At 41.7% G+C, this 13,788-nt stretch overlaps 1 protein-coding gene across 6 annotated transcripts in view; it reads left to right on the forward strand.

Moving 5' to 3' along the window:
- The window catches only part of LOC135485588 (uncharacterized), a 30,828-nt gene extending 17,332 nt beyond the window's left edge, over window positions 1–13,496 (forward strand). For 2 of the 6 annotated variants that reach the window (XM_064767775.1, XM_064767780.1), the window contains 15 exons: window positions 1,040–1,313; window positions 1,613–2,110; window positions 2,518–2,547; window positions 3,729–3,831; window positions 5,458–7,474; window positions 7,597–7,675; window positions 7,980–8,029; window positions 8,267–8,353; window positions 8,700–8,803; window positions 9,079–9,154; window positions 9,380–9,468; window positions 9,724–10,041; window positions 10,710–10,751; window positions 11,062–11,258; window positions 11,443–13,496. In XM_064767775.1, coding sequence (XP_064623845.1) covers window positions 1,040–1,313; window positions 1,613–2,110; window positions 2,518–2,547; window positions 3,729–3,831; window positions 5,458–7,474; window positions 7,597–7,675; window positions 7,980–8,029; window positions 8,267–8,353; window positions 8,700–8,803; window positions 9,079–9,154; window positions 9,380–9,468; window positions 9,724–10,041; window positions 10,710–10,751; window positions 11,062–11,258; window positions 11,443–11,530 — 4,052 coding nt within the window. In that variant the 3' untranslated portion in view covers window positions 11,531–13,496. The remainder of the gene's footprint in view (window positions 1–1,039; window positions 1,314–1,612; window positions 2,111–2,517; window positions 2,548–3,728; window positions 3,832–5,457; window positions 7,475–7,596; window positions 7,676–7,979; window positions 8,030–8,266; window positions 8,354–8,699; window positions 8,804–9,078; window positions 9,155–9,379; window positions 9,469–9,723; window positions 10,042–10,709; window positions 10,752–11,061; window positions 11,259–11,442) is intronic. The other 4 variants (XM_064767779.1, XM_064767776.1, XM_064767777.1 and 1 more) reach the window with 4 other exon arrangements.
- Window positions 13,497–13,788: the final 292 nt, after the last annotated feature.

The raw sequence follows: 13,788 nt of genomic DNA on the forward strand, positions 1-13,788 counted from the left end.
AGAACAATTTAGATGCATCCTTTTCATCTTTGTGCACTATACAGGCCTTGTTGATTCTTATAGGTTCATAGAGCTAATTTGATAGAACTTGAAAACTGTGAAGTGAATTGATTTGTTGTACCCCAAGCAGGTGTCATACAGTTGGGGTCATGCTCATCCCTTAGTGGGGTATGAGGTGTTAATTAGATGGGATGGCTTTTGTGGGTAGCTTGGGGTCATCATCTGTGACAGGAAGGGGAATACTCTTTCGGGTGTGATTACATTTGCCCTCTTCACCAGGGTAGTCAAATTTCCCAACCAAAAATGTACAGCTTGGGCTGAACTTCTCTGTCCATCTTGTTAGAATATTTGAGGGACACATCGTGTAAAGTTCAGGTTCATTCTAAGGGAGGATGCAGTGACTGGGCAAGTTGAAATTATGATCGGGCTGCGCCTGCCTTCAGAAGGCAGTATATTCATTTTCCCAGGTATGTACTTCTTGCTGTGTGTCACATCACTTTATAGTGTGCGATACCTTTTCGTTTTCTTGTTCATTGGCTTCTGGTATCTGGCTCAATGGAGCAAATGACAAAATTAATTCTAAGAGGGATCTTCCGTGTTTTAATCACCACTTGTTCACCTCCCAGTGTGTTGCTAAAGCAACATAAAAATGACAACAGAATACCAGGCTAATGGGATGGTAATATGCTATAGGCCTTATTATCAAATGTCACATCGTAGAGAATATACCAGTAATGATCAGGGGCTCAGGTTAGATTAGTCACTTCCCTGGTCTGCAGCCATGTCCCAGCCAGGTCATTTTTTCAGGGACAATGCAGTGCCAGTGGATTCCTTTTGAAAGAAAGCGAAAAATATTTAAAACATCTATTCCGTAGTCAACTATTTCAGAATGAGATTTTTTCAGATTCAGCGAAAACTTCTCAGTTGCATCTAACATCGAAGCTGGACAAAAGCTGACCTACTATATTCAATGCCGGGAAAAAACTCTTTCATTTTGTTGTCTTTTAATCTAACATTCTATTACTTTATGTCATTGCAGGCGCAAGTGATGATGGCTGCAACAATGCAAGCACAGAATCTCAAGCCGGGCCTGTACCTCAACCGATTGGAATTGACAAGCGGCCAAAGTCCAAGAGTGGACGACCTGGGCGGGGCGGCCGATCGCCGGGGAGTCGGCCAAACTTGCAATGCCCAACGTGTGGGAAAACGTTCAATAATTCAAGTGCAATAGCCAAACACAAGTTGACTCATAGTGATGAGAGGAAGTATGTGTGTCACCTTTGCTCAAAAGCTTTCAAGCGTCAGGATCACTTGTAAGTCGTATTATGAAAAATTGATTTTTAGCTTGATTTATAACATGATGGTAAAGTGTAATAAAAACTTTTCACAGCTGAAGTTTGGATACCAGACATAAAAAGGATTATAAATATTCATTACCTTCAGATATCTCCAAAATTATGGTCTATGTTGGACCGAAGTTGAGGCTAATAAAGGCACATGTGCTTTCCTTCCTGGTGACCATGTCGTTGAGCTAAGCGGAAATATCAAATTATCTTACCAAGGGTTAGGTTGATAAGGCAAAATTCACTAAATTTCTATTGATCTTTTTCAGAAATGGCCATATGCTTACTCATCGAGACAAGAAACCCTATGAGTGTAAATTTGAAGGCTGTGATAAGAGTTACTCCGATGCAAGGTCACTGCGGCGCCACCTTGAGAACCACCATCAAAACATGGACCCAAACATGCAATACAGCAATGGCAGCCGTTACGGGCCACCGCCATTCCTGGCTAGTGCTTCCAATACTAGTAGCTCAGATTTCAACAGTAGTGCCAATACAAGTTCAACTTCGAATCAGGGCCAGTATTTCCAGTTTGAAAAACCTCATTACCAAGGTGCTAGTCAGAATCAGCTTGACGGGCAGTCGACGTGGCAGGGACAAGGTCAGGGTCATGGTCCTGTGGCGTATCGGAGCGGCGATCGGTCACCGGGCTACTTGCAGCAGATCAGCCCAATCAGCCCCGCTCCTGGACAGCCGCAGTCTCATCCTACTAGCCCGATGCATGGTGCGCCGCCAGTGAGACCTCCTTGGAGTATCAACCCTTATGAGTAAGTATACAAAACCATGTCCACTCTATAAGAGTGCACATGGATCAGGGAGCCTGAACACTTTGGTGTAATGGGAAGCAGTCATGGAATTACCTAGACATGTCTATACAAGACATAACCCAAATCCCTGTAGCCACATGTTAAAAGCACTGACTAAAATCAATCAATCAGCAACAGTCAGTCTTGTTGTGCAAATTGTTATTCATAATGTGTATTTTCATGGCTCCTTCTGTCAAGGGCTATCTTTTGGTAATGGCCATAACCTATTCAGATCCTCACCCACAAGTAGAGTTCTTCGATCCAGTGGTGCTTGCTGTTGTTTCTGTTTATTGTAACAAATGCTGTCGTGGTTTGTCAACTCCCCATACCAGAAATCCACTCACTGTCGTTATGTGCTTTATTTCTAGGTCAAAACCTGGTGAAAGAAAAATGATGGGGTAGGCCTCATCTTGCCACTTTCTACATCTAGGGCTTCAATCCTGCTTCATGCACCATGGCACTGCTTCAATCCTAATCTGCCAAGATACCATTGAGCCATATATCAATCACACATTATCAATCCTGATGACTTATGGCCGACTTGGAGAACCCTGCAGTTAAACCAAGCTCAATGGGTTGAAACAGGTGACACCTGGTATCTGTGTGGGCTTAAGGATGAGGCCATGTGAAGGAGAATACCACATTACTGATTTTCATCTCCTCAGAATTTTTAAGCACAGATGGTAAATCAGGTCCCTAAAGTTAGGCATAAGAGGTTAAAACTGGCATGAGTGACTGACTGTTGACTTGTAACTTGGCAGATTTTGGTAATAGACAATTCTCAGGTTGGAAATTTCACCAAAATTCAGTAAACCGTGTCGCGGAGTAAGTGACACTATTCATTCGCCGATGACACAACTTGGAGACGTAACACAGGACTTTTACCAACTGACAAAGTCAAGACCGAGTTTGGCTGCACACAGACCTGAGTGTATAATATGACGACTTGAGAATTGTCTATTAAGCAAGAGTGTGATTCCTTCATGATCTCTGACATGATCTTATTCACCCTTCACGCATGAAGTGGGCAAGGTGGTCTATGCTATTTCAGCCCACCCATTCATTCCTTCTTTCATCACCCCAGAGGTGGCTTGAGAAATGGCATCCCTCTTAAAATACCGTTTTCAATCCTTGCAATGTACATATTTACACTTTGCTTCTTGTGTTCCAGCTACAAGCATAAGTTGAATGATTATGTTATTAGTCTATTAGAGCAGAGTCGATTTTGATCCAGGAGAAGACAGGTTGTGCTGATATCATTTCATCATCTCTATATTGTCCATCCTTGAGCTTACAGCTCTTTCTTCAGTAGTTGAGGTTGCTTTCTGCCTGTGCAGCATTTGAGCTCAGCGATATCTTGTTGCATAACTTTGTTATGGACAGCTGACCTTAGAGGGGGGGGGTTCTGTTTTACACAAGACATGCAAATGAATAGCATTTGAGGTATTTAGAAGTGGTTTGAATCGTCAGAGGACTACACTATTTTGTTCTAATTTCAGGACTTTACAGAAAATAATCCAAACAACCCCCCCAAAATCACTGGTTTGTTCTGACTAATTTTTCCTTTTCTATTTTACAGTGAAGGACCAAAGCCAGTAGAGTGTAGTTTGTGTCACAGACGGTTTAAAAATATTCCCGCCCTGAATGGTCATATGCGGCTCCATGGAGGATATTTCAAGAAGGTGAGAACAGGTTGAGATTCTGTTTTCCTTGGGAGGGATAGCATGGTCTAGTCGGTGGGGAAGTTGTCAAACTCATAATCCGAACTTCGTAGGTTCGATTCCAGCACTCACTCATTGCTTTTTGCAAATCAATTTAATTCGATTGTCCTGACCCTTGAATAAGACATAAAAGCTGAGATTCCTTACACAAAACAAAGTCACTCGGCCAATTACCCAGAAATTTGGTGGAGTTGTATTTGCCAATACTCCATCTTGTGGTATATGCTTGAACTGTTCCTCAAAGTGCAATTCAAGGAAGCATTGCCTGGGGAAACCAGTTGACCTACTTCCTCTGTCTTCTGTACATTCTGTCCACGGTGCAGGTAATTAGAATAGTTTGGCAGTTGAGGCTTTCTGAAATTCCGAGTGTGGTTTATTGGAATGTTTTTATTCAGAGTATACATGTAGTGCAATTATTGGGAGTTTTGTCTCAATTGAAAATGAGTTCAGTTGGAGAAGCCACCGCAGTGATATTGAAACAATAACATTTTGTTTTACAAAGTTTTCTTCCTTGATTTAGCTCTGCCCAGTGTGTGCTTTTAAATGTATACATTTAAAAAATCGTATGCTGAGAATAGCGATGTATACTAAGCATTAGATTGCATGACCATGCATAACCAGCTGTGTTGAAGTTGTCATTCCCATCAATGTCATGCACACTGTGTTGGTTTAAAGCCTGATATATCAGGGATAGAGTATACTTATCAAGACCATAGGATAGTTGAAATATTGGCCCAATGAATAATATAAATGGCGTTGTTCAAAATGAAATGCTAACGTAACCTGGAGCCCCCTTAACTATATTTGACGAAAAAGTGAAGGGAAACACTGTGAGCTTTCTCTGTCCCTTTCTCCCTCCCTGTACTTGTCAGGAGAAAGGGGGTCGACCGTAACAAAGCTGGGGCCTCAGAAGTAACCAGCACTAAATAACACAAGTCAGTTAATTATCACTTGAGCCGTCATCTAAATCATGGCCTTGAAGCATTGTTTGAAAAGATCAAGCATCAAGTTAGGACTTCGTTAATATGTGCTTATGGCCATTACTGGCAGACCTCATTTACATGTCTTTGTATGGAAATATCCAGGGTTATGCCTTGGTCAGCTATAAACTTCTGTATCCTGTGAATAATTTATTTTTCTCAGCTTGAAATAAACCTGCCACATTATGCAAGTGTTGGATAGTTGTTGATCTTGATTAGCATAGGTATTATAGGTGACTATAACACGATATTGCGATACCACTATCGACCATATATTAAAATCAATCATGGTAAAATGGCGGCCTGCAACGTGGTTTGTTCTGTCATCTGTTGCATTCTTATTTCTACATGCATGGAATATTTATCTGATATTGTTTGGTTAACCCTTTCATGTGTGGTCATGATTAAATTCAGCTTTATAGAATTATTGCATTGTTCAAAAATCTAATAGTCGTCCTTGAAGACCTGGGAAGTCATGATCTTCCTAGCGTTGCGTTGAAAGTCTTGGACATTAAAGTTCTGGTCATGACTGTTAGCTTTTGCTTAGTGGGTACAGAAACCTGCATTTTCAATTTTTGGCCTTCTCTAAAATGTGCACTTCTTGCAGCAGGATCCTACTCCACCTACCATAAGTGTCAAGAAAGAGAATTCATCTGAGACGACAGAAAAGCAGAACGGCATCACCACAGCTAGAACTACCGTGACAGGCACACCAGTAGCGAGTTCGTATCCACACTACAAACAGTCGTTCCAAGGTGCTCAGCAGCAGCAACAACTGCCCGCACAGCAGCAACAACTGCCAGCACAGCAGCAACAGATACCAAGCCGCTCTGGTCAGATGTTGCCACCACCACAGCCTACGCATGGTTACCTATCCCAGAGACAAAGTGCAGCTGTCCAACAGCACCAGACGGCTATTCAACAACAACAGAGCAATTCTCAGCAAGTTGGAATGCAGCAGCAGGTGAATGCGTCACCTCAAGTGTCGGTGTCTCAGCAGCCCAACCTACAGCAGTCAAACATTCAGCGGCACCAGGCAATCCAACATGCCTTGCAGCAGCATACCCTTCAACAGCAGACGCAGGCTCTGCATCAACAACAACAGCAGACGTCGCTGTATCAGTCACCGTTTGTTTCGACATCTGATCAACTGTCTCGACCAAACCTATCAGCTATCCAGGCCCATTTGAATAATCCATCCAATAATATCTCATCAGCTGCGGTCACCCAGGACCAGCTTCTCTCACAGTCGTCACAGCTTGGCGTCACATCGTCATCAGGGAGAGAGTTGTCGCAATCGAACCAGATGAATATCAACTCCGGTGCCGATCTCAGTGATCTGAAACTTATTTCGTCTGTTGCGGCAGGGGTATACCCATCTGCTCCTGTCAATTCGATTGCACCGTCGTTACAGACGCTACTCCAGAGTAACGCTCTGCCGCCAGCTGCTTCTCTTGCTACAGGGTCCAATGATTTAGTCTCACAGCAGTTGGCAATGGCGGTCATTTCAGAGACACAGAACTCATTGTCACAGAGTATCTTGCCAACAACGGCTAGTGGGACGATTACCGATTCAATGCTAGAGGACAGTGCTAGTCAGTTACGGAACAGGTTAGATGCCAATACCATCACTAGCATCATGGAAGACAATGTGTTGCGTCAGAAGTTCTTGGAGGGTTTTGGGAACATTTATTTAGCTAATGACAAACTTCAGAATATTCCAGAATTTGCCGTGCCAGATCCTATGGAGCCTCACCAGCATCACAATGATACTGGTGGTATGTTTCCACCCATTAGTGACTTCATGTCTGATAGAAAGCCGCAGCTTACCGAGAGTGAAATCGGGAAACAGTTGTCCATAAAGTCGCCAACTTCAGGGCATACTTTTTCTTTCCCTGACCGTGCTCCGTCACAACTCTTTAACATGCCTCAAGACATGGATGTTCTTTATGTAAACAACATGAAGCCTAAAACTGATCTGAATGAACGCAAGCGGCATATGAGCGCTGATCCAGATAAATTTACAGCTCCAAAACGGGCACGGAACGTCCAAAATAGCCTTACAACATTGTTGCAGAATCGTTTGTACAAGCGTCAAGAGGAACGTGCCTTACAGGCTCACAATACTAGAAACGACAATGAAGTCGCTCGGACATTTAAAATAAAGGAGGAAATTCAGGGTGTTCAAAAGCCTAAATTTGATGACGAGGTATTTCAGCGGCCAAGGAGTAAAGCCGAGGAACCTATGAAACGACCAAATAGTAGACCTGAGGACCTGTTGTCAAAGTCCTGTCCAGACACTGGTGCTCTATTCCGTAATCCTACTAGTCTGCAGACCAGTCCACTTCGGGGGAGGCGTAAACCTCGTCCGGAGCCTCTGTTTATTCCTCCTCATGTTAATACTTTCGGATTCGCAAGTCGCTTACGATCGCCCCGACTGTGGGATGGTGACATGAGGAATATGTCAGCACGCGGGATGACGCCACCACCGTACACACCTCCACCCATGCTTAGTCCGGTCAGGAAGGGAGCTGGGTTATTCTGGAGCATTCAGCCGATACCCTATCGACCAGTGACACCCAAGTCTGCACCACTCACACCCAAGCTCAGCATAAGTAGGAGAAGTAAGTTACAATTTTTCTCTTTTCTTCTTATTAACAACCAAGGAGGGCATTGTGATCTCGGAGCCTTTTGCCAAGATATTTATGATCTATCAAATGCTTACTTGACTGTGTTTGTGTTGCAGGTAGTACAAATAGTCTTGTATCTGAAGTTCTACCGGAGGAACCAGATGAGGAACCGCCACCAGAAACCGATGTCAAACCGTAAGTATTTTGCCACCCGCTACCTCCAGGATTGCAATTATGCCAAAGGCATTCGTAGAGGTAGAATTCTTACATTGGAATTGGATTGTACTTTGAATCTCTGGTAAAAATCTTCGCCTTTGTTCAGACTTAACTGTTGTTCTTTAAAGAATAAGAAAGTTTAACCAGCCTCAAAGGATATCAGTTGTAAACTGATTAATTTCTTTTCCTGGCTGTGTCATAATGTGCTGCTTGCACTGAAACATTCTGCCTTCCAGGTAGGGACTTCTGTACTTCAAGAATTTGTCTTTTCTCATATTTTCAGGCATGTAAACATTGGTACTCAATATCAAGCAGAGATTCCTCATTTTAATGGTATGTACACCGACCTGCCTTTGAGGAAATTCTTGGTGCGATATTTGTTACAATTGGCTGCGTATAGACATGCTGATGGGTTCTCTCTTTGATAAACTTGATATCTTACATGATCCTCTCATGAAGAGGTCCCACATCCACCATTACAGGTGTCCCTCAAAATAAAATGAGTTTGACCCTTCTCAAATAGGGAGTTGATATCAACAGTTTCAAAGGAGAGTTGCATTTCTTTTGTAGCTAACAAGCGTGAGAGTTTGAAGACCGTTTCTGAGGAAGACCTGGTGTGGGCCCCCAGCAGCTGCGCTGACAACACAGAGGAAGAACGTAAGACTTTTGCTCAGTTTCTTCGGTGCTGTCTTTGTCCCAGCAGTACTTGTTTCTATACTTGCAACAATACTAGTTTTCTTGTCCAAGTGGAGTCGGGCATAACGTTGCGGTTCATAGTTCTATATCCAACAGAGAGGACGAAAGCATGTAAGCCACTGAGTGAGACACTTTGCCTGTAGAGACTGCATGTGTCAGCACAGCACTGTCAGTTTGAAATTTCACTACAAGTTTGCCAGAATTGGATGAAATGAGCTTAGCTGAAATCCAAGCTTGTGCTAGATTTACTACATGTAGTGAGGACCCTGATGGGCATAGGTTTCAAGTGGCTGTATCTTTCTTACAGTTCAGTGCTATTTGGACTTTGCGTGCTGTGCTGCGATACCTGGCAATGGTAACAACAAAGAATATGCGGTCCATTTGCTTCATCTTGTTGAGGGCGATATACATGTAAGTACCCACAAGCACTTCATAAGATTTGTAAGTTTAGTATTTGGTGGCTACAAGATTGAAGAATTTAGTGACAAATCCTACAGACTGACACTCTTAGCTTAGACACTAGCAAATGCTTCAGTTTTGTGGGTCACTGCTATGAAGAATTTGTGCTTTTAGAGTAAAAGGCATGACAAAGATGTTCTTTTATAAGGGGGATATATCCTCGAACTAAAAAATCTTCACAGCTTTCTTCCTTCCTTGTGCTTATAGTTCTCTATCTTCACTTGCAGAAAGCTTTAAGGATGCTGATGCAGGGTGAGGCCAGATACCCCAAAGGACATTCATTGGCATCATATCGTTATCAAGGTAATGATCGCCTTTACTTCTCGTTTTGAAAATTTGTGTTGATCTTTCTTGTCTTAATGATTGATTGACTACACCAGTGTCTGCAGTCCAGCATTGTTATGTCTGTTTGATATTGAAAATTGAAACAAAATGACAAATTTTCCGATTGGGGCATTTGATGATATCTCGCATTCGAGCGCTTTATTTCCTGTTCATAATTATTAAATTTTTCGTTGTCTATTTCAGAGTCCGACAGTTGGTCGACTGAAGAAATCGAGACGTATCATCAAGCACTACTCAAGTGTGATAAGGACTTCTTTAGTATCGCAGTCGAGGTAAGTGCTCTGGTAGAAAGTAAGGGCTTATTGAATTGTCTCCTCAGGGGCTGCCCAATCATTGTCTAAGCAAAACTAGTGCATTTTACCTAGCACTTGGTACTAAGTTCTGACAATAGAGGGCTTTTAGACAATACATCTGCTCCTATCCAATGGCTGTCACTGCTACTGGCTGGGTGTTGCTTGTTTTTGGTCATGAAAGATGTCATTTAAAGTAAATATTGCCAGCTCTTAAAACCTGCATTTCACTTTCAGATCAAGAAAACGACAAAGCAGTGCATTGAGTTCTACTACCTGTGGAAGAAGGTTTGTCCCGATGAGTACAAACGCCTCCGCATCCTCCGCCGTAAGAGGGAACAAGATGAAATGTACAATCTGCGCTCCCAAGCCAAGGCCAACGCGGAGGCGCAGCAGCAACAACTACAACAACAACTCCCAAACCAGGACGATGATGAGGATGACGATGTGGATGACAAGAATAACAACAATAGTTGTAACAACAACAACAACAAGTCGTCTGAGGTACGACCATCGCGCACCAATCGTAATAACAATTATCGTACTGCGACCGAGGTCAGTTAGACTTCATGAGAAAGTCGAAAATTTCTTCTCTGCATGGATGGTAAACACAAATTCTGCTTCACCAAAAATATGAAATTTTCGAATTTTTTGACCAAAGATTGCAATGCTTGAATCTTGGTGTATTCTGCAAATCTAGTATCTTGACCTATCTGGGTTAACATTGGCACTCTTCTGGTTTAAGCCTCAAGTTTCCAGAATGGTACAAATGTTCATCCTGAATATTTCAAGCTGCCATAGGAAATTCATCATGTTTTTGTGAAGCAGACTCCTCTCTCGGTTTTATAACTTTTCTCTTTACTAAATTCCCCAACTCTTCTCCTTATCGCACATTCTGTGTTCCCATTTCCCATCATTTTTAGAAGATTTATGATTATGGCATAAAACCTTGAACCTTCACCACACTCCCAAAAAGACTGCAATCGTACTTATAAGAACTAAACAAAAGCACATTCGTGCACTTCTCATGCCCATTTCACCTGTAATAGGCCTGTGTGTTTAGGTATTGCTCTGATTGTTGATATCAAATTGGATAAATTAATGCACAGGACATATCTGTTTAGGAGATGTATTTTCAAATGTCCTCAATTGTGTCAAACAGTATGAGGGTTGGAGGTGTGATTTTGATGAAGTGACACTCACTATCATTTCATCTTTTCCAGAATGATGCGTCCTTCAACTGTGATTATCCTAATTGCTCAGCTGTAAGTAAAATAGGCCGAGTACAAGTGAGGCGTTGGGATGCAAAGGCCCCAAATAAACATTGTCTAATCGGAGATTTTGTGGAAGACCCAGCCCCTGAAATTGTGGCTTGAAGTTTGTATCATTGAGTCATGCTTAGCACAAAGTAGAGGCTGCAGTGGTTCTGATATGTCTGATTGCTGGTTGTTTTCAGGGAAGTGGAAGAGTCAGTAGCAACTCTTTATGGCCTATTCTTAGCAGTTGAGATAAAAACGTTTGTTGACCTCTTAACACCCGGCTGGAGTTTCATTAAATGCCGTTTTATAATTTCAGAGCTTCAATTCCAAACAAGCTGTCTCGGCTCATCAAAGAGTCCACACTAATAAGGACAATCTTGATGTAAACCACATGGGCGGCAGTCGTGGCAAGAGTCCGAGCAACAATCGTAAGCCCAGCACCGTGGGTCCGCCATCCAATAAATCAGCAGCGTCTGATGAATTGGAAGAATTTCCATGCCGCATCTGTGGAAAGTGAGTTCATATAACTTTTTCAAGTGTCTATAACTGTCTTTGCAGATTCATGCTCCCCAGATTCTTGCTTGGAGACATCACTTTACTTCTCTAAAAAATTGCTTCGATATCCGGAGAGAGTGCCTTGGTAATGAGCCTGTGGTATGAGTTTGGTATCTGATTCCAAATGATTGTTTATTTTCAGGGTGTTCAACAAGATTAAGAGTCGTAGTGCTCACATGAAGAGTCATCGGCCAGTTGACGACAAGCCCAAAGCAAAAGGTAACGGCTGAGAACCGACCGACGGGCAGTGGTCTTAATCTTGCATCCGGCATTGATTGATTGATTGACGTGCAGGAGGTGCGACGCAGAATCATGACACTTGAGGAGGTGTGGTTAAAAATCCCGTAGCAATCGGACGTAGAGACTATTTCAAGTCGATCACGGACTGTAGATTTAGAATGAAAGGAGAAGCTCCATCTGTATGCAATGTAATGCTAGATAATCTAGGTTTTGGTGTAGGATCCAATGATATCTTGTGTGGATTTTTTGAGTAAAATTAGGTGACCAATTGGTTATCAGTAGGTTGATTTTGAATTTGAAAGGACGCAAAGAATTTTCTGTGTAGTTCGAAGGCAGAATGATTGTCCCGTGCTATTTTCATTGAAAAGAATGATTGGTTGACACTTTCAAACCAGGACAAGTATATACTGCTCCATTTTAAACTTTTATATTGAATCTGCAAATTTTATACTGAATTTATTTATTGGTAGCAGATGATACTATCAAAGTTAATTTAGTTTAGATAAGTCGGAGCGTAGTTTGAACTATTCATATATATTATACATATACCCCAATTAGGTCCGTTTGAGATGGACCTTCGTGTATATATTTCTTGTACATAAGATTAAACACTGCCATTTTTATTATTGTGTGGTATGTCCTGTGATAGCTGTTTCATGGAAAGGCTTTTTAGTTCTACCAGTAGTAGGATCACACCTGTATATTTTGTACATAGACTATCTGTATACATACTGTGTAAATGTACTGTAGATGTGTTGAGTGTACATAGCCATTGTAGAGTAGTAGTACATAGTATTCCAGATCGGTTCACAGCCTAGGTACATACACATAAGGGAATTGGGCTTGAAGTGACGCAAGGATTTCATCAGCGATCATGTTCTGTGATTTAAAATAGGGTTATATCATAACATATTTTCACAAAATATCTCAGTAAATGGCACATTCGATGTTTTTTACTTAGTCAGTTGATTAGCGGGGGCAGGGAAAACAGAAGGTTTGTTAGTAAGCCATTATTTTTATCTGGCTGTTCACAGACTGCAAAAATCATGGATTATTTTTTCGTACTTCATCACCATCTTATCATACTTGTAGCTCAAAACGTTTATTAATATCTCATGATTAAACATTGATTGTAAATGGATTGGCTTGAACTTATTTATCGGAACATAACCTGTGGCTGGAACGAAATGTAGTTCTTTAAAGCTTCGACTGTGAACTTCCAACTCGGTTTCAAAAAACCTATTTTGCTATCTTCAGGATCATTTATGTGATCATCTAACCCTTCAATTGTATAAAGATGTAAAGATCATTTCCGTGAATGATATGGACTATCATAGAGAAATAAGAAGGTGTGCAGAAGACTTTTTCCTATGAAAACTATAAAGTTATTGCATTTGATGTACATTTATCAGACGTCTGTTTCATAAAAATATGTCGCATAGATTATCTGAACCAATCATTTAATAATACATTGTAAGCTAACCAATATTTCCAATGATAATATAAAATGTAGCCAGTTGTACTGACTAGATATCGATCTGTAAAGTGAGGGCATTGGTGAAGGTATTTGATTAATTTACTTCTTCCTACATAATTGAATACATATACAGTGGAACCCCGGTTGGCGACCACCTCAGTAACGCGACCACCCCGCCAACGCGACCACGATTGTCCGGTCCCGAATGGTTTCCTCTCTAATTACCATTAAGAGACCCCCGCTAAGACGACCACACCGGTACCCCGACCGCGACCACTGGCTTGGCCGGTCCCAAACTGAAAATCAACCCCGCTAACCCGACCACTAGGCCTAATTGCCGTAATCGGTCGCGACCGCGGCATAGTAATTAGCACCTCGCTGCCAAGCTTTGTTGAGACGGGGACAATGGGCATGGGAATACAGATGAAAACAAAAAATACAATGTGATTTTGCAGGTATGATCAATTGTATAAGTGTAAATGAATAAATAAACTTTCCTTTTCTAACGTTTTCATGGTTTATTTTCATTACTGAGCCAGTTCAGTACCAGACAAGCGCACTCAGCAGCAGCGAAATCATGTGATTTGCGTGATTTGCATATGAACTTATAATAAACGGCGGGTAGTTTGAAGACCACACTTATGACAATAACAAGCTTGCGAGACGTTTGAATGTTTTATGATATGGAGAACTTGGTTGATTTACTACAGTATCATTTTATATTTCTTTAAATATTTTGACTGAAAATAGACTTGATTAAAACTGTAGCAT

This window comes from Lineus longissimus, chromosome 3, assembly GCF_910592395.1.
Source record: "Lineus longissimus chromosome 3, tnLinLong1.2, whole genome shotgun sequence".
Classification (NCBI taxonomy): Eukaryota; Metazoa; Nemertea; class Pilidiophora; order Heteronemertea; family Lineidae; genus Lineus; species Lineus longissimus.